General features: G+C 41.4%; 1 protein-coding gene across 1 annotated transcript; it reads right to left on the reverse strand.

The window, feature by feature from the left end:
• Positions 1-578: 578 nt before the first annotated feature.
• On the reverse strand, positions 579-20,184 carry GTPBP4 (GTP binding protein 4). The gene is made up of 17 exons (XM_081882400.1): positions 20,052-20,184; positions 15,471-15,641; positions 12,664-12,767; positions 11,766-11,902; positions 10,960-11,060; positions 9,989-10,081; positions 8,314-8,505; positions 8,143-8,208; positions 6,884-6,973; positions 5,446-5,556; positions 5,146-5,223; positions 4,996-5,047; positions 4,181-4,281; positions 3,661-3,858; positions 2,298-2,363; positions 1,737-1,880; positions 579-798 (listed from the first exon to the last, which is right to left on the reverse strand). The coding sequence occupies exons 1-17, from the start codon at positions 20,097-20,099 to the stop codon at positions 646-648; spliced, it is 1,905 nt and encodes a 634-aa protein (XP_081738526.1). The 5' UTR covers positions 20,100-20,184; the 3' UTR covers positions 579-645.
• Between the last annotated feature and the right edge of the window lie 15 nt (positions 20,185-20,199).

Here is a 20,199-nt window from a genome sequence, read left to right on the forward strand (position 1 = left end):
TAACAAATTGCCAGATTGAGATAGCATCCACCTAAGGGTTTCAAAAAAATCAAATGTGATTTTCTAACAAAAATATGTAACTTTTGCCTCGGATCATCCTCCATTGCTGGGAACTGGAAATATAACACTAATTTTTAAATACGGATCCAGGAGGAATCCTGAATTGGTCCATCTAGCTCAGTATTGCCTACACAGCCTAAGAGGGCTTCTACATATTTCAAACCTGCATATAAAGTTATGTGCTCAGCTTAGACCACTCTGCGTGTATCTTGATATTATTATAAAGTGCAACACTTTGTTACCACTAAATTTGTTAATATAGTTTTATGATAGAGCTGCTGCTTCCCATATCTAATGAGATGTAGTTAAAATAGACCTTTGGGAAATGATACTTACTACCAGACCTCCAGGTATTCAGTACAGAGGAAAAGTACCCCAGCAGATTGAGATATGCATCATTTGGTATGTACTTCTGCTGAAGTAACTGAATGAATGTTTGGGTTTTTTATTTTATATTTCATTACGACAGAACTAACAACAAAACTACAACTTTACTGGAATAAATTCTCCACAAACTATTTCTTATATATATATATGTTGCCTTTAATTTGCATTGCTATTTTCATATTGTCCTTGTAGAGCCAATTATCTTCGTTGGTTTGTACCAGATTTCCTCTTGCCAGAAAACAGATGTTTGGGCTTAAGGTCAAAGACGTGCCTATCTGCTTCCCCTTTCCTGCCCAACCGGTTCATTTTCGTTTGAGCTTTCTTCATCATAGTTTTAGTCTTCTTCACCATCTATACAAATAAAATAAAAAAAAACATAAATGAATCATTCTTTCTCCACTTGAGGCTCATTCTCCACACCAATAATATGACCCAAATACTGCATTATAGTCCCTTTGGGAAGTAGTGGTTAAGAGTATAAGATTAGGATCTGAGACACAGCCATAAATGTGCCTTCTATAGAAGCAATTTAAAAATACAAAGGGATTTGGTCTCTCAAACACTAGAAGTGTCCTTGCATATGCTACATATAAAAAGGCAAAGCTAAACAACCAGATGAGTCCTCAAGTCATTTGGCTATTCCACATCAGTATGTAAATTCAGCCATCTTGCCTGGCTGCCTGGTACCTACTTTTCCTAGGCCTTTCTCCCTGCCCTACCTGTCCAGTATTAACAGCACAATCCTGTATTATGTTCAGTGGAACTTACTCCCAGCTATGTTTGTGCATGGCGAGTCTTGGACACCTCAGCCAAATAAGTGACAAGCTGGCCTATTGCCATCACATCCCCTTAGTGTAGGCGTAGCTTACCTGTAGTCCCTCTAGGTTTTGTTAGGCTCAAACTCCCATCAGCAATATGCCAAACAGGGATGGTGAGAGTTGTAGTCCAGCAACATCTGGAGGGCCACAGGTTAACCATCCACCCTTAGTACATGACGGTACAGATGATGAACTGAACACAGGCTGATTCTGCTTCAAATGGCTTGCGCTAAAAGGAACCAATTGATCCTAACAATACAGTATTAAATATACAGGAAGAGGTTTTTTAAAAGTAATTTAATTTTCTCTTGTTGACACCGAAATGTATTGCAAGTCAATTTAAAATGCTCTGCCATGACAAATCCTAGCCTCTGCTTAATTACAGTAGCTCAACGTCCAGATTTATAAATGCCTATTTGCAATACTACATCCTATAAAACCATCCAGAGCTATAATAAACTTAAGACAGACCTTTACGTCTCGAAGGCCAGATACATCGCGAGGTGTGCGGGAGGAACTGCGACTTCGTGCCACAGATGTAGGTGTTACAGATTCTTCTCGCTTACGTTTACGGGTAACACTCCGGGATCTTCTTGCCTGGGCTACATAATGTGCCTGAAAATTCACAAACCAAGAAAAGCCCAATCAGAACCCCTCATCTTCTAAATTAGTTATCAGGTGCTGCACACTGTTCCTCAGCATAAATACCACTTAATTCAGCTAACAGCTTATGAGTACAAACTTTATTAAATAACAGGATTTTTCGACTCTGAATTCCAGTCTTAATCCAATATTAATTGATTTCCTTAACACAGCTTTATTCCAGGAGCCAGCTTAGCCCAGCGGTTCCATCAACCAACACACTGCTTGAGTCCCACAATCGCCTCCCGCAGTGTGAGACCTGCAGGCACTACCTGGCTTTAAAACAAACAAAAAAGCCACAGCTTTATTTCCTGTGGCAGAAAAAATGAAGTATAAGAAATAATGAAAGTAATGCCTACAGCAATCAATGCAGAAAAAAGTCTGTCTTACCTCATTTTTACCAGTCATATCAAGCCCGAGATCAGTCATCTCCTTCTCTAATGTCTTCCGTTCAACCTAAAGACACAAGTCATCAATTATTTTCCCTGTTATCAATTCACTTTTATATTGACGTGGCAGAAAGGAGCCTAAGAAGCAATCCAGTACACTGTTCAAAAACTACAAGAGAAATCCTACAGTGTACGTTCCAAATAGATTTCAGTGACAATTTGGAGACAAACAGATAAAAGCAGGAATGTCAATGGTCTGTAGTTCTCTCCCCCCCCCCGCCCCCTTTTCAAATTAGTTTAGGTGTAATTTAACATGTACCAAAGTAAAATTGGTTTTATATGGGTGTTTTAACTTGGAACTGTTTAAATTGTATTGTTTATGGATAAATTTTGATGTATTGTTTTAGATATGGGCCAATGGCCATAATAAATCAAACTAGAACTAATTTAACATGTACCAGAACACACATTCCATGCATACAGGATGCTCAACAAGACAATACAGAGTATGGGTAGCAAATGAGCCTACACTTCTGGAAGGAGGCAATAATAATAATAATAATAATAATAATAATAATAATAATAATAATAATGAACTGTTGTACTTAAGGCAGACATGAGGAACCTTACCCCAACCCCAACGGGCCAGATCTCAATCAGCCCCACGCCTTGTAGGAAGAATTTTGATGAAGGAATGCAACTTGTTCTGGCAAAAGAACTGGGAGTTCACTTAAGCTCCTGTTTGTTACTTTGAAACATGCCAGTGAAGGCGGGTGTGTGGCCTATAGTAAAATTTGTTTGTTGAACTGCTAGAAGCTTATAATGTTGGGTGGGTGTGGGTGCGTGAAATAAAAAATCATGTCTGAAATAGGGAAGGACCATACATGCTTTGTATGAAAAAAGGTCCCGGGCTCAACCCAGACATCTTCAGGTAGTCTGGGGAAAACTCTTGTATGAAACCCTGGAGAACCTCTGCCACTCACTGTTGACAGTGCTGAGTTGGGTGGACCAAAGCTCAGACTCAACAGAAGTCACCTTCCGATGTCCCAGTTCATTCCACAAATTTGTTCTGCTGACTGCGTAGAGCAGGCTTCAGGCGTGATCCTTGTGTTTCTGACAAGTCCTAAACTAGAACACACCTTAATGGAGATTCTCATTCTTCTATCGCTTACGGGCCTGTTACTATTTCATCTGCCTAAGCCATTATTTTTAATCTGCAGTCTAACAGGCATTTCTAGCTATGACAACTTTGATTTTTGTTTTGTAATGAAAATGAGTGGGTGGGAGGGAACACACGTAAATCCCTTAATCCCTTAACTGCAGTCAGGCCCCAACACATTCTTAACAAAATGTTTGAAACCTGCCTTTCTCGCTGTTCTCGGCATCCTGGGCCCCTGTGTATCTTTCTCTTTGGATGCCAACATCTTGAGTTTCTTTTTCTCTCGAATCTGTTGTGCCAGCTGTCTGATGCCCATCATTTCCTCATCTTCGCTTTCTGAGTCGCTGTCATACTCTCCAGCTGCTTGCCTCAGCTCCTCCTCTTCCTCCAGTTGCTCCAGTTTCTTTAAAGACGTCACACACAATGCATTAGAAACTTTTACAATATGCATGCTTCAAATATTCATCAACAGAGCCTTTCAGATAGTTAATGCTCAAACTCCTAACTGCCATATCAGAAGTTCTCAATTTCTGAACCAAGATTAAAGGCAGAAGCAGAGTGATGGTTTTACCGAGTCAATCAATTCATTCTTCTTAGTTGTGATTCTTCTTAATAAGAGGCTAGACAAGAAATGCATAGCAGAATGTTCTGTATATTCATGTCATGACAAGAATGCACACATTTTCTGTACACAGAAGTGTGATGTTAATGGAGATAACTCCTACCTTCATGATATCTGGGTCAATATAATCTGCTATGTTGTGTCCTTCCCAGATCTCTGGCACCTTATCATATTTTTCAGATGGATTCATTAGATCCCAGTATTCTAAAAGGGGGGGAGGGGAACAACACACAGAATTATTAATTTGTGCAGCACAGAAGTTGCTATTTCATTGTTACAGCAGGAAGTTACAGCGGGTGGTCCAGAGCTGATAAACCTGTCTGTCAACCAGAACAATCTTCCTTTAACCTTAGGCTTCGTCAAAAAAAAAAACCTTGTATTTTGAATTATTACCTTTCCAAAAAGCTGACTGCCTAGAAAGGTCACTCAGTTTCTGACACCTGCTACCCTCCCTCCACCCAAACCAGCTTTGCTAGCGGCAACACAGGAGAGGGTATTTCGGGAAAGGGATGCATGACATTAGGCCAAAGGCTTCAGGTTGTTCACTCCTTATGCAAACCGACAAAGCCGTCAATCAACTTTAACATATAGTCCCTGATGGAAAATTAGGTGAACATCAGTATTATCCAGTAGACTAAGAGCATAACGTAATAATTATGTTAATAATAATAATAATAATTTATTATTTATACCTCACCCATCTGGCTTGGTTTCCCCAGCCACTCTGGGTGGCTCCCAACAGAATATTAATAATAAAAAGCAGTAACATCAAACATTAAAAACTTCCCTAAACAGGGCTGCTAACCACACACAACAGCTGAAGTTAACCTTGCAGTTTTCTACCTGAACTCTCTGCAAAATGGGAACACTACATCAGTGACACCTCTAGTGAACATTAAGATTACTGTTACCACTTACTCTTAAGATCCAAAACATACTCGTCTCCCATTTCCATTTCAATGTCTTTCTCCTGCAAACAAGCACACAGAATTAAAATGGGCCCTTTTTAAAAGTTTCACACAAATTTTGCTCTTCTACTCCTGGGAAAATCTTTCAAAAGATGCTTACCAGTTTCTTTTTAGGCGCATCAACATCCATGCGTTTTTTGCGCAGCAGGGCACCTTCAGGGATAAAAGGTGGCCTTTCCTAAGATTAAAGGATAAAACCAAGATGAGCTCAAGGAAACAGTTTAAAAACAAAAACAAAAAACATGCAAATCATAATTGCATTTATTAGCATGCGAAAGCAAAAAAAAAGACCAAGACTGTTTTGATTAGATGCATGTGTATTATATATACATACATTGCTGAAACCTGGGGGGTGGGGGGAATGGGGAATGATAGAGGTATAATGGGCACAGACACCAACCTTGTTGTCCCTTTTGGATGGGATAGCTAAGTGGAGCCTGTTCAGTACATCGTGTACTTTGTTTCCTTTCATTTTGGTATCAACACGATGGGCCAGCAACCTGTCACAGGCCTGAGAACATGCAAAATAGGAATTAAAGAAAAGCATGTTGATGAAAGCAGACAAATAACACACAGACATAATGGTTCCCAATTTCTTAACATCAGTTTCACTGATCAGGAGTACCCCACGGGCTCCCAAATTCCCTCCTTCCTGTCAATGAAAAAACAGCAGGGGAAAGGAAACTGGGAGCACCCACAGGTTCACAGGCTTTCCATCTCATGACCACAGTGAAAAGGAAGCACTACATCTGCACCAGACTGGGTGTGTGTGAAATCACTAAGCAAGATGGCTGCCCTAATTCTTTAACTACTCATGAGCTATCAAACCTCCAATCTGAAATAATAATAAAATAAAAATAAAAATAAAAGACTCTGCAGGGCAAAATCATTATAAATTTCCGGAATTTCTCTTTTACAATTTCCTGGTTTAATCCCATCTTCCCTAATATTAAGCTTAATGTCTCTGATCTAGAATTCACCTACAGAGCAAGCCAGTGCTTGCATCAACAGGCCCATTATCGCCAGACTTTTCTGCCTTTCCACTAAGGAGGCCATTTTAAAAGAACTTCGCAAAAGAACTTCGCATACTTGTTAGTCTGGAACGGGAGGGCCAAAAGGTCCCCCCAGCACATATAAAACACTCCTTTCTTTTCAGATGACCCTCTCTAGTTTGTAAATTGTTTGGCAATCAACCACCTACGTTCCCTATTAGAGGGAATGGAACAATGAAGAAAGCCTATCATTAATGTTCCTCCTCTTTACAGTTGTCCAAAAAGGCTTCCAGTTCAGCTGCCAGAATAATAGGTTGGTCAAAACAACCATGAGCAAAAGGCAAAAGAGCTGGTGGTCCTATGCCATAAACATTTGCTGAAATAGGTAGGTTTTATGGTTACACAAGTTGCTTTTGATTGTCTTGGATAAGCGAATGCAACTAACAAATATAATAAATTATATTAATAATAATAATAATAATCACCTTTGGATTTGGCTTCACATTTCTCCTGCAGAGTCGTAGTGCAAGGTATTAAAGGTAAAGGGTAAAGGGACCCCTGACCATTAGGTCCAGTCGCAGATGACTCTGGGGTTGCAGCACTCATCTTGTTTTAGTGGCTGAAGGAGTCAGCGTACAGCTTCCGGGTCATGTGGCCAGCATGACTAAGCCACTTCTGGCAAACCAGAGCAGTGTCCTAGTGCAAGGTATTACTATTACTGTATTATTATTGTAGCCTTTCCCTAAGCAGCACAAATCTTTTAAATGTGGAGGAGGTCACTGTTGGGCCAGCCCAATCAGTGTCTGGAACACAGCTTATACAAAAACAAACATACATACGACTCACTTCTGTTTTAACTTGAATCACTCCTTCTTCGGTTAGGGTGCTCGTCTCGATGACAGGAAGCCCATCTGCTTCTAAATCAGCAAACATTTTCTAAAACATGACAGACACATGTGAATTCAGTAGTGAAACGAATGCTTAAACCCAACAAAAATATTGCTGCCTTCTATTGCTAAGGTATCAAAATAAACACAAGATCTTCATGAACTGGAAGATACAACAGTTATGTTAGAATGTGTCACATCGGCCGTGAAATAAATTACACATAAGCAGACCATAGTTCCATCTGTTTCCCTCCTCAAAAAATTCTGGGCATGTAATCTGTTAAGGGTTGCTGGGAGTTGTTAACTTTGTGAACTACAGTGTCCAGAATTCTTTGAGGGGGGAAACGTGCTATGGGTGTGCTTTAAATGTATTGTGCCTGAAAAGTACAGTGTGTATACAACCTAAACTGTTGCAATTCAACTCATTATTTGGGTATGTCTGACTCCGATCAGTTAAATCCGAAACCACCATTGACTAAAACTAGAAACCAAAAAATGGATAGTGTGGATGAAATTTGCAGGCAAAGGAACCACTGCAGGTGGATTACACCTGCCAGTTTCAGGCTAAAATGCCTGCTAAAATTCAGGAAACTGGTCCAGGGGCTATCATGCTAGGTGATATCACCTTTGGTATAAAAAATCTGGAACAGTGACCAAAGAAAGCAAGTTATGATTTTGAGCTGTCTGTTAGGAAAAAAGATGACTGGGGGAAAAGCGGGCTACTTGTGCAGTGTAACTCTGCTGCTTACTCCCTGCTCTCACAGCCAAAATTCAGACAAGAATGAAGACCCTCACAAAGAACAACTCTTTGATATAAACGAACTGCCTCCCCCAAATCATTCTGATTGGGGTGCGGGGGGGGGGGAATAATTCACAGTGAATGGAAGCTAAACCTCTTCGTCAAAATGAAAAGATCTTACCAGAACACCACCTTGTCCCATCTCAGGTTCTGGCTGTTTCCCCAGACCACTTGGTTTTGTTTCTCAAAAAATGGTGAGGGTAAAATTGTGGGTTTAACTTTTTAGAAAAACAGAGGCAATAGAGCTACTCAGAAAATTGAGTTTGATGCTGGTCCACTTCGACTTGCCTTGTTAATAGCATGACCTGACTCTGCAAAGGAGGAGTCTTCTCCATATCATCCTGATCTACCCCATTACTCAAGGTGCACTCGGAGCCAGTGCACAACCTTAAGACAGACGGACAAACACAATGTCCTACCTGGTTTTCCTCAGAAAGCTCAGAAATCCTCTTCACATCACATTTGTTTGCTACAATTATTAGAGGCTGAAAATTAAAAAGGGGGAAATAACAGATTGAACTAAGCATCCGGTCTAGATTTTATAACCAAGAAATCAGCAGCTCGGCATCAGATATTAAATCCCAGCCCACCTTGTTGACAAACAGTGGCTTGATATTGCTGAAGAGTTCGAGCTGCTCTTCCAGGCTGTGCCCACACTGCTCTGATATATCCATGACGTACAGGACAGCTGAACGAAGATGGGCAAGCGCTGTTATTGCCTGCATCTCAATGGTGTTTCTCTCTTCCAGGGGATGATCCAGAATACCGGGGGTATCCACCACCTAGAATGAAGACAGACAGAATTAAAGTCCTTGATCTCACATGCATTGACAAGCAAACCAGAAATTGGGCTAGGGAGGAGAAATAGCCCCACTTCTGGAACAGCTTTTCAAGCACCTCTGCAACTCAAATACTATTATCCTTTCCTCCTAAACTGCAAAACAGAAGGCAAGGATGCTGAAATGGTATCGCTCAGAATACCAAAGAAATTCTTGCTCCTACATGTAATATCAATGGCTGCAATCCCATACCCACATATCCTGCGAGTAAGTCCCATTGAACTCAGTAGATTTACTTCTAAGTAAACAAGCACAGCATCTGGCTACAGGACTCCTAGTTGAAGTCACTGTAGTCATTCACTTGGACAAACTGAAGCATGCCAACTGATCTTCCAAGGCAGATTTGGACAGGTTTGTTTTACGGTTTTGGTACAGGGTGTTATGTCTTTTGGTAAAGCTCCAGAACATGAGAGTTACATTAATCAATGGCTAGGCAGCTAAGTACAGAGCGTCAACACCCTTCCAAGGGCTAAAAGCCCAGGGCACTCTTTTGTAATAGGTTTATATTGCCATAGAGGATTAAAACTATTTCGTCACAACCCTCGAGTCTAGAAACCACAGTCACCCACATTTCCAGACAGCCTGTCTTATGCAGTCATGTGGATAGATGAGCTAGAGTATCATCAGATGACTCAATAAGTGGTGAGCAGACACACAAGAGCATCACCCCAATCAGCTCAACTACAGGAGCACCAAATTAGCTACGTTGGGGTCCGTGGCCGAGACAAGACTGGGCAAACATTATTAAAAAGGAGAAATTTCTTTGAAAACTGCATTGAGACAGAGGGTTACAGCTTGGAAGGAGTGGCCATTACTGTAAAAGAAGACTCCTAACCTAGCTTGCAGTTTGCTACAAAGGTGAAGATTGCAAGCAAGGCAACCTCCAGGGCAAACTAGTTCAATGCAGACATCATGAATCCTAATCAGCTAATTGGAAGTTCAGAAACTTTATAAGGAACTCTAGGAAACCAAAATACGATTCACAACAAACAACACGATGACCGGCATACTAGATAGCACTGCAATTCTTATTGTATGATATACAGAATTTAGTACAACAAAAACAAAATGTGTACGCTTGTAAATTCTCTAATATATTTGAAATCAAATGAACACACGTCTGTCAATCTTTGAAAGTCTGTATAAGTATAAGAAGTCTATATTTGAAACAAAGTAAAAGATGCTATCCTGTGGGCTAAGCAGTAAAACTTTTTAGGCGTTCAGGTACCGAAGTAGTAAGTGAATAACAACGTAGGACAGTGATTCCGGATAATCTGACTGTTTCGCTGGAATCTTCTTCAGCACAACCCATAGATTAGAAAAATGCACAAGGAGCAGTGGTCATAATGATATGCAACCACGATTCACAGCATTACCCTGAAGGAGAAAGATCCGTCCCAACTAATTGCTACAGCAAAGTCCTTACCTGCCAACGCAGATACTTGTAATCCATGTGGCCCACAAACAGAGATTTTGTGGTGAAGGCATATGGCTGCACCTCTACATCTGCTCTTGTCACCTGAAACACAAGAAGTCCCAAAGTTGTAGCGTCTCTCCATTTATAAGACAATTCCATTTTTCAAACAAACAAGGGCCATACTTGGCTTCTTACAAGAGAAATGTCTGAGCCACTACAGTTCAAACTAGAGCACACTTATTTAGGTGTGGGGTAGGAAAGAGAAGATATTTTCTGTTCTGGAACTCAGAATATGTAAAACCAAGTATCTTCTGTTTAGCACTCGGAGTGTAACTTCCAAGCTCCAGGTCTCTCTACCCAGACCCTGAGATTCTCCCCAGGCTACCCTCTTCCCTGGTCCTACCCCAACCTCGAGGATGGAATGTGTCCTTTTTCATGCAGTGCATAGTTAAAATATGGAAATTGCTTCCACAGGAGACTGTGATGGCCACCAACTTGGAGGGCTTTAGAAGAGAATTAAATAAATTCATGGAAGACAAGACTATCAATGGTTACTATCCACCATAGTTGTGTTCTACCACCACTGTCAAAGACATTATACTCTGAATACCTCCTGGGAATCGCAGGCATGCAAAGTGCTATGGCACTTGTGCCCGGATGGAGAGATTGTGCATAGAAACCTCCAAGTTTTGCATAGCTTGAATGCAGTACTCTGTAACGCATGTTGATCTGGCCCTGGCCATGCACTTAAAAGGGAATGTGGCCCTTTATCTGCTCAAATATTTAAAGTATCTATTCACTCATTAAGAGGCAGCACATCCCTAATTGAATATAAACTCAACTAAGGCTACCGTCCTAAACACATTTACTGGGGAGCAGGTTGCATGCAACTCAATGGGATTTACGTCTGAGTAGAAAAAGTAGCTTATGATTGCATGGTACTTTCCTTCGGCTCCAAAGCCATGCAAATATCCACAAACCTTGTTTATAAAGCTGGATTTCCCAACATTCGGGTAACCACACAGTAAGAGAGTCCGAGTGTTAGGGTCGATGGTTGGCAAGCGAGATAAATGCTGACGCACTGTAAAAAATAAAGACAATCTTTCATTTGTTGAAGTCTAAAAATGCTTAGCATCTGGGCACTGATGCACAATTACCAATGGCTGAGCTATGCATCTGATAGTCCCAGTGTAAGCAGAAGAGTCCTAAGCAGGCATTTTGAACAAAAGACAGTATCCACAAAGCAGTCCCATTGCGCAACAGAACTTCCCTGCCGTCTCTTCAAATGTTCCGTAAATTTGTTCTGGGGCAGAAGAGTTATGGGGAGGGGATGTTTCATTGCACAATTGGAAACGTACTAACAGCTCTTGCTTAATATTAATTGGCAAAAAGTTCCACACCTTAAATGAAGACACACCAGGCTACCTACTTCTTGTAGAAGCAAGGCGAGTCTCGTATACTTTCTCTGGCTGAACATGAAAACTGGCCAGACATATTGAATGGGCCCATTTCTGGCAGATTAACTTTATTACTACTAAAGTTCATTGTCTAATGACAGCCAAAGTGCTGCAATGATTATTGCTGCCAGAAGAGTACTAGAACCATCACTCAGCCATGGCACTTGGGTGATCATCAGTCTGTCACTTTCTCAGACTCACAGGGCGGTTGTGAAGGTAAAGTTGGGTGGGACAAGAAGCCTGAGAGGCCGGTATGAATTTACTGACTGAAGGGTGGTATCGCAATAAAGTAGGAAGTCTGTTCTGCTGTCACCCCTGATATACTCCACCTTGTTCTAAGTACTCCAGGCTCTGCTTCTGTCTTTTGATGATTGTACACATCCGTCCCAGAGCAGCCCGCTTCAGCTGCTTGCATCGGTAAAGGGAATCTCCATATTTCATCAGCCGTACATAATCTTTGGCAACGCTGTATTTCAAAAACAGAAGTCAAACCTGTATTGAGGCCCCTAGAAGCTTGTTGCCCTCCCCACCATCCAAATACCTGAGCACAGAACTGGAGTGTTTGAAAGGGGGAAATGAAAGGGTAAGTCCCAAGGAACATGCAGGCATTCCTTCATGTTTCAAAGGCATGGTTTTATGAGGAACCGCAAGTAGAGAATAGGAAGCCTTTGCCAAACAAAATGTGTGTGTATGTGTTAGGTAAAGGGACCCCTGACCGTTAGGTCTAGTCGCGGACGACTCTGGGGATGCGGCGCTCATCTCGCTTTATTGGCCAAGGGAGCCGGCGAACAGTTTCCGGGTCATGTGGCCAGCATGACTAAGCTGCTTCTGGCGAACCAGAGCACCACACGGAAATGCCGTTTACCTTCCCGCCAGAGTGGTACCTATATATGGACTGAGGCTAATGTCATCCGTACACCACTTCCCAAACCATGAGTGGAAAAGTGCACTCAATGCAGAGTAAACAGGAGTGTGTACACAGCCCAAGAGAAAGAATACTTGCACTTTGATGTGCTTTCAAACCGCTAGGTGGGCAGGAGCAGGGACCGAGCAACGGGAGCTTACCCCGTCGTGGGGATTCCAACCGCCAACCTTCTGATCAGCAAGCCCTAGGCTCAGTGGTTTAACACACAGCGCCACCTGCATCCTTTGTGTATGTGTTACAGTGATCCAAACAACAGAAATGTTTTTTGAAGCATGGACAACAACTAAATATTAAGCTCTTACTTGTCAATCAGATTTTTTGCTATGTTAATTTGCCCCAAAGCCAACTTGTAATGATCTTTGTCATAAAGAACATTCATCAAATCTGCATAAAATGGATGGATGTCCTGAAAAAGAAAAGAACAAAACTTATGTCAGTATGCAAACTTCTTAGCGATTTAACCTTTGCTAAGTAGCACAACCAATGTCCAGAGGGCTGACTACTTCCGCAAGCTCAAGGGAATTTTGGGCCACAGTAAACTGATTTTGAAACTAGATGAAAGTTTAAAAAAACATTCTATGATGCAGCCTAAATCCAGGAGCAGCCTGCTCATATTTCTGTTTACATCCATTGTTTGTGGTGCAACAATGCAGAACAGGGCCTTCTCTGTTGTGGCACCCTAGATATGGAGGTTCCTTCCTATAGGGCAGGAGTAGGGAATCACAAGGCCTCAACCACATTCACCTGCTGAGTGGCTATCCATCTGACAATCATCCGACATCAATATAATGTCAGATGACCATAAAAAGACCCCCACCGCTGTCACAAAGATACTGCTGTTTCCCCTACACTATCTGTTCTTATGCACCAGATTAAGAGCCATTTATTTCCCTAGGCTTATCATTTGGGCCGATGTAAAATGTAAACTGCTGCTATGTTGTCTGAATTACTGATTTCTTGCTTTTTGTTTGGTTTACATAATGGTTTTATGGTTCTTGTATTGGTTTGGGTACTTAATCTATTGTTGAGTACCGCCCTGGAAATCATAGGGTTAAAGGATAGAAGACAAACTTGTGAATAAGGCTGTGTACACATTACTAGTTTGAAATGCAGTTAGGTTGTTCTTCTCAATTCAGATCAAAGCTGGTTTTAAGGCAAAACGCATTAAAAACAAAGAAACAACAAGATATATATGGACTGAGGCTAATGTCATCCGTATACCACTTCCCAAACCATGAGTGGAAAGTGCACTCAATGCAGAGTAAATAGGAGTGTGTACACAGCCCAAGAGAAAGAGTAACCTGCTCAGAAGAAGAATGTCACACAATTCAACTAGGCCAGGGTTTCCCAAACTTGGGCCACCAGCTTTTTTTGGGACTACAGTTCCCATCATCCCTAACCACTGGGTCCAGCCACATAGGGATGATGGGAGTTGTAGTCCAAAAATAGCTGGAGACCAAAGCTTGGGAAACTCTGAACAAGGCTAACACAAGCTTCTTGTATGAGTCTGTGGAGCTCACTGAATCCTAGGTTAAGGTTTTTGTATTTGTTTGATGACCATAGAGAGCACAGACCTAGGCAAAAATGGAGGTTCCGCATCCATAATGAACTGCAAAGAAAGAAATTTACTCTCTTTAGCAAGGCCTTTCTTGCTCAACCTAGCCTTCTTTTTGCATAAAAAGCAACTAGAACGATGCAATCCTAAGAAACTGAACTATGCTACACCATTGACCATGTTCAAAACAGCGGATTTTTAAAAAGTGTTACAAATTAAAACAGCATTCATTAGCTCGGCCCAGGTCGGTGTAGGAGCATGCAAGCTTTCAGGAGCCAAGGAGCAATAAATTCTACAGAATTAGAAACTTGCACGCTTAATGATCAACTCAAGCTGTATCAGCAGGTGGCATCTTGTCTACTGTAAAATACAGTCTTTAAAACACATGATTATTCATTTTGCCAGAACGACTCAAACAAACCGCGCATATATTTTCACAGAACGTTATCCAAAATCCTACATGACTCTCTACTTCTCAATAAGCAGCAAATCATAGTAAAATAAGGTTAACAGAAATATCATGTTTTTAATGTCTGTTGTACAGGGTGAGTCCTTTAAAAGAGACCCCATAGATACAGAATTACACGTTTCACGGGGCCTCTTTTAAAAGACTCACCCTGTACATCGCCCTGAACTTTTCCAGAGGAAGTATCCTAAATAAATAACTTTGTCCATACTGTACTTTATCAACATATGCTACATTGTTTCGGGGATTGATAGCCAAACTTCACCCTAAGGGCAAGTCGCAACATATGCGTTACATCAGTTTCATAAAGCAATAAAACAAATCCAGCAAACCCAGACTAAAGCTGATGCAAGTGTTCCACATCTGTTATAAAAATGTCAGCTTGTGGGAACCAGGCAAAAGGGGAAGATTTTCACTTGGCACTAAAAGCTCATTAATGCCAGTGCCACTGTAAGGTACGGGAGAAGAGAATTTCACAACTGGGGGGGGGGGCAGCTATTGAGAAAGCCCTATACCAAGTTCCAGGAATCCAGACTTCATCGGGTGATGGTGCGGTCAAGAGAGACGTGCCAGCAGAACTCATCTTATTGGCAGGATACTGCAGGAATTCCCCAATATAACTGGTCTCCAAACCATTTAGGGCTTTACAGACCAATTTATAACATTATAAAAGAACTTGAAGTAGTATTTTTCGCTCCATAAGATGCCCCAGAACATAAGACGCACCTAGTTTTTGGAGGAGGAAAACAAGAAAAAAAATATTCTGAATCTCAGAAGCCAGAACAGCAAGAGGGATCACTGCGCAGTGAAAGCAGCAATCCCTCTTGCTGTTCTGGCTTCTGGGATAGCTGTGCAGCCTGCATTCACTCCATAAGACGCACACACATTTCCCTTTCCTTTTTAGGAGGGAAAAAGTGAGTCTTATAGAGCAAAAAATACGGTACATAACCTTTCTCTAAGAAACTAGATATGGTTTACCCAAAAGAAAGATTTTTGCAAATTTTTTTGGCCATGTATCATGCAGAGAGTATAACACTGGGCTTAGAATAACTTTTTGTGTTCAACTGCCTCCTGCCAAAGCCACTTACATCTAGTTTTGGGAAATCCATGATGATTTGGGTGAGCCTGTCGTGGTAATTTTGTTGGGTGTATTTTACTTTTCTCATGTAAAAATGACGGATGCGGTGAATCTGGTAATGCTTATGAATTACTGTGGGTGTCTTCCGCTGCGTCTTGGATAACGTCAGGTCTATGAAGTCCTGCAGTTAAAAAACAAACGGCAAGGAAGAAGATGTGTTTAGTGTTTTCAAAGTCACCAACGTCACAATAAAACAAGAGTCAAAAACTCACATCTGTAGTTGAAAGCAGAAAAGAAGAGTTCAGTCAAGTGTGGTGCGACAGGGCAAATAACTCTGGAAAGCCCTTAAGACTAGGGATCATGAGACATGCAGTCATTGCCTGCTTGCCTCTGAACAAAATGTTTCAACCCACCGTTAAGAGAACAGCAATTTCACATAATTTTACTGATACTGATTGGGCTTAAAAATCCACCCCAAACCCCTTCATTGCCCTAACAGACTTGCTCTCTGTTCTTAAGCACATACGCGTCAAAGCTCCACTAATTTCCATCATAACTCATTTCAATATAAAGTGTCAACATCAATCAATAAAGTATTTTGGGGATAAATTATGTGTTCTTCAATTCCTTAATAAAATCTACAGTAGAAAAATGCATGAGAGACTGTTTCAAGCTTTCTCCTGTTCCTTAAAAGGCTCCTTAAAGAGAACCATAGCAAATCTGCCATCTAGGATCTTGGAGGGTAAAATGTACCAAAAAAACTTATCTTCTACATGTAGGTACTGTTAGAAAATTTATATACAATACATGTTTGTTAGAAGCTGGTCCACTCCAGCCCATTGAGATTAAATATAGCTTTTAGATCTACAGACTTAGTTATGGAGAATTAACAGCAATTGGGAAAAATACAACAAATTTAATATAACAAATACGGCAATCCTGAGCTCCAGAAATAAAGCATTTTAGGCAGTCTTCACAATCTCAATGTCTTCCATCTGTTTTGGACTACAACTCCCATCAGCCTCAACCAGAATGGCTGTGCTGGCTGGTGGGAGTTGTAGTCTCAAACAGATGGAGGACACCAGCTACAGATTTCCAGGGTCTCTGAAAGAGATATTTTCCAGTGCTGCAATCTGCAATCCTCCTTAAATTAGAGTCAGGGTGGATAAAAATCAATGATTTTTAAAATGAATTTTTAAAATTTAAATTGGATTTTTGGAGGAAAAATCTTTCTAAAGGTAGTTTTCTATTTAAGTTACTTTATAGTCCAACGGCTATTCATCAGGAAATAAGGATTTGTTCAAGTTTTTCGTGTGTGCTAAAACTCAGGCTAAGTTTTTTTAAAAATTGTTTAACCACATCAATTAACAAACATGGCGACATATGCTATAATGTTGTTTTAGTCAAATAAATTGTTAAAATTGTTATTAATGAAATGATTATTTTTCTCCTTCCAATAAAGTATAGCAGAAAAGTTGACCTAATATATAAACAGTTAACTTATTAAATCTCACAATAATTTCATAATTATCGGTCTATGTATTTCTAATAGTACAACCAAATCAGTAATTGTAACTGTAAAAACTACTCTGAAAATTTATTATTCCAAAAATGAAACCTTCATTTGTTTGTAAATATTAAGATTATACCAACAAGAATGAGTCTTTCTGCAAATAAAAGATTTAAATCAAATCTTACTGACTAGTGATTTAAATTGTGATTTAAATTGATTTGATTCACCGTATTTTTCGCACCATAAGACGCACCAGACCATAAGACGCACCTAGTTTTTGGAGGAGGAAAACAAGAAAAAAATATTCTGAATCCCAGAAGCCAGAACAGCAAAAAGGATCACTGCGCAGCGAAAACAACACAAAGCCTCTTCAGGGCAGGGGAACGTTCCTCCCGCTGCCCTGAGGCGGCTTCGCATGGCTATGCACAGCAAAAGCAATGATCCCTCTTGATGTTCTGGCTTCTGGGATAGCTGTGCAGCCTGCATTCGCTCCATAAGACGTACACACATTTCCCCTTACTTTTTAGGAGGGAAAAGGTGCATCTTATAGAGCAAAAAATATGGTAAATCAAATCTACCCTGATCAGAGTAGCTAGGAATTGAACCTGGGACCCCCTGGGTGCCACGTATGGCGTCTCAGCCCCATGACAGATGCCAATTCCTTGCTATTTTTTGTCCAGCTGTGAAATTGCAACACCTCCCATGAATTTAGCAAACCAAGGTAATAGTGAGATGGAGCTTAGAACCCATCTGAATAAAGAGTGCAACATCTAAGAAAAATAAAGACAGATCATCTGGATGGTGATGCTTGCTTCTCTGCTAGGCCTGGGATCAAGCAAAGGAAAGGGTGCTGTGCTCCTGTCTCCTGGCACTGTCTACCAGAACCATTTCAGGACATACAATGACCGGGGGGAATTTACCAGAAACTGAGAGGACATCAAGTACTGATCCTGTAGCTTCCACCTCCAGAACAGAGCCCTCCGTTTCACTTCCAAGAACCGTGGGTGCGAACCAACACAGAAACACCCATACGGTTTAATTTCTCTCACGGAATGTTACAAGCATAATTCAAATAAGCATCACCTTGTACAAAAAGGAGCCGCTAGCAGTATAGGACTATTCTCTCATCACTCGTTTCTAGTGGAGGAAGGAAAGCCATTTGCATTGGGCAAAACAATATTGGAAGAAGGGCAAGTAAGCTGAGAATAGAGCTGCAAAAAAATAAAAATAAAGGCACCACCTACAAGAAATATTCTGTGGGGGTGGAGATAGGGAGTGGTGCTATATTAAGACAGCTGGAGTCTTCTGCACACATGGAGAGGTTGCCCAGGAAAGTGAGGAGACTTCACCAATTCACAGTGAGGACGCACCTGCCACATTCATCCAAGACTGTCATCTGAAGTGCCAGCAGGTGATGATCAAAAGAAGCCTTTCTCAATGGTGGCTTCCTTTGAGCATGACTCCCAAGGAAACATGCCTGGAAACCCCTCTGCTATCATTTAAGCACAAGGCAAAAAAGAAAAAAACAGTTCTTTCTCCAGACTTAAAAAAAAATAAAAAATTAAAAAGTCAGCCTTTTTAAAACCAAGAGCAATTTTATTCAAATGTCTATTTGAATGCAGCTTCATGGCCATTACGCCTGCTTTCATTTGCTTATTTGCCCGTTTTTAAAATGTATTTTTATTAAAGATTTTCTTGGTTTGCAAAAGTATGTGCAATCTCTCTCTTTTTTTTCCAAGTAACATTTTTTACAGATCGGTGTCATTTGTTGAGACATTATTTGCCCGTTTTTGTTGTTGTGCTTCTGTCTTAACAGCCACAGGTGTGGGAAATCTCTGGCCCGCCCAGACATCACTGAATTACGACTCCCCCCACCCCTGGCTGCTGGCCACACTCATGGAAGTTGTGATTGAGAAGCATTCGGAGGGCCAAAGGATCCCTGGTTCCTTGCTTAGCACACCAGGAACAAAAAAATGCATCAATAATTGAGGGGCTCCAGGCAAAACCATTTCTCTGAAAGCAGGCCTTTAACTATCTGCAGCCTTTTAGAAGTAGCAGGTGGGAAGTTTTCTATACGTTACTCTTCCCTTTAAATTTTAACATGGGGTTTGCTGCCTATTTGACTGGTTGTTAAGTCGCAAGATTAAAGCAGCTGACAAGGATTCTGCGTTGAGATTCCTGCATGGCAGGGGGGTGGGACTAGATGACCCTCGGAGGACCCCCTTTCCAAACTCTATAATTCTGCGACAAATTTAATACGTAAGCAGGGTCATGTGGTTTTCAGGAGGCGGGGAGAGAAGACTAGGATTGCTACCTATTCTTACCCCTCCCTGGTACCCAGGGTCGGATTTAGGTTTGATGAGGGCCTAAGCTACCAACGGTAATGGTAATTTATATGTCCAGCTGTCCCTTGTCAACAACAAATTGTTGCTGTTTTTTGACCATGAATGTAAGTTATATGGTAATTTGTGGACCCAACAGGTATCTAAAGCCATTTGCTCATAACAAAATATGTATTTTATCAAAGTAATTGATATAGAAATGAGCAAACCAGTGATATTTTAGGGAGCAGGCTAGCAGGCGGGGTCCATTACCTACATCATAGGAGCCTACACAACCCAAAACACTGTTGCTGTATGTAGGTTTTATTTTATTTATTTTTTATCTTATATTTTGGCAATGTACATCCAGGGGTTTTTTTCCTTTAATTTTTTTTGGGGGGGGCACCAAGATAGTGGGGCCCTAAGCTATAGCTTGTTTAGCTTATACGTAAATCCGGCACTGCTGGTACCATTTGCAGCAGCGCTACAGGCAAAAATTCAACAGGCACAGCTCAAAAAAACCCCACACTGTGGAGTAGCGCAGCCGCCAGCCAGGCGGGGAAGAGAGCCAATGAGTGGCCAGGCACGTCACGTGGCTTCCCCCTTCTCCGGCACGTGGCCTCTCCCTTCCCCCCCCCCACCTCTCCCGCCACGCGATAACCGGGGCCGCCGTGTTCCCACAGAAACGGCGCAGCCGCAGTCAGAAGCCCCCGCGCGCCGGTCGAATCCCGAAAGAAAGGAGCCGTCCTCCTTTTACCTTGGCAGACGGGACGACCATGATTTTCTTGAAGTTGTAGAGCGCCATGGTTGCGGCGTGTCCGTCCGGCCCCTTTGCCGGGAGTTAAAGAGAGAGGGACCGGAAGGGGAAGCCAGGACGTCCGGTTTCGTCCGTTCTCGCGAGAGAG

Source organism: Podarcis melisellensis (assembly GCF_964234715.1).
Source record: "Podarcis melisellensis genome assembly, chromosome: 12".
NCBI classification, from domain to species: Eukaryota; Metazoa; Chordata; class Lepidosauria; order Squamata; family Lacertidae; genus Podarcis; species Podarcis melisellensis.

Bases quoted from the DNA above. Each gene is read 5' to 3' on its own strand.
- GTPBP4 (XM_081882400.1), bottom strand. From the start codon at position 20,099: ATGGCGCTCTACAACTTCAAGAAAATCATGGTCGTCCCGTCTGCCAAG. The intron at 12,768-15,470 runs GTAAGTGGCTTT...TTTCTTTTTCAG, and splicing joins TGGATTTCCCAAAACTAGAT to GACATCCATCCATTTTATGC. The intron at 8,506-9,988 runs GTAAGGACTTTG...TCTTCATTCTAG, and splicing joins ACAAGTATCTGCGTTGGCAG to GTGGTGGATACCCCCGGTAT.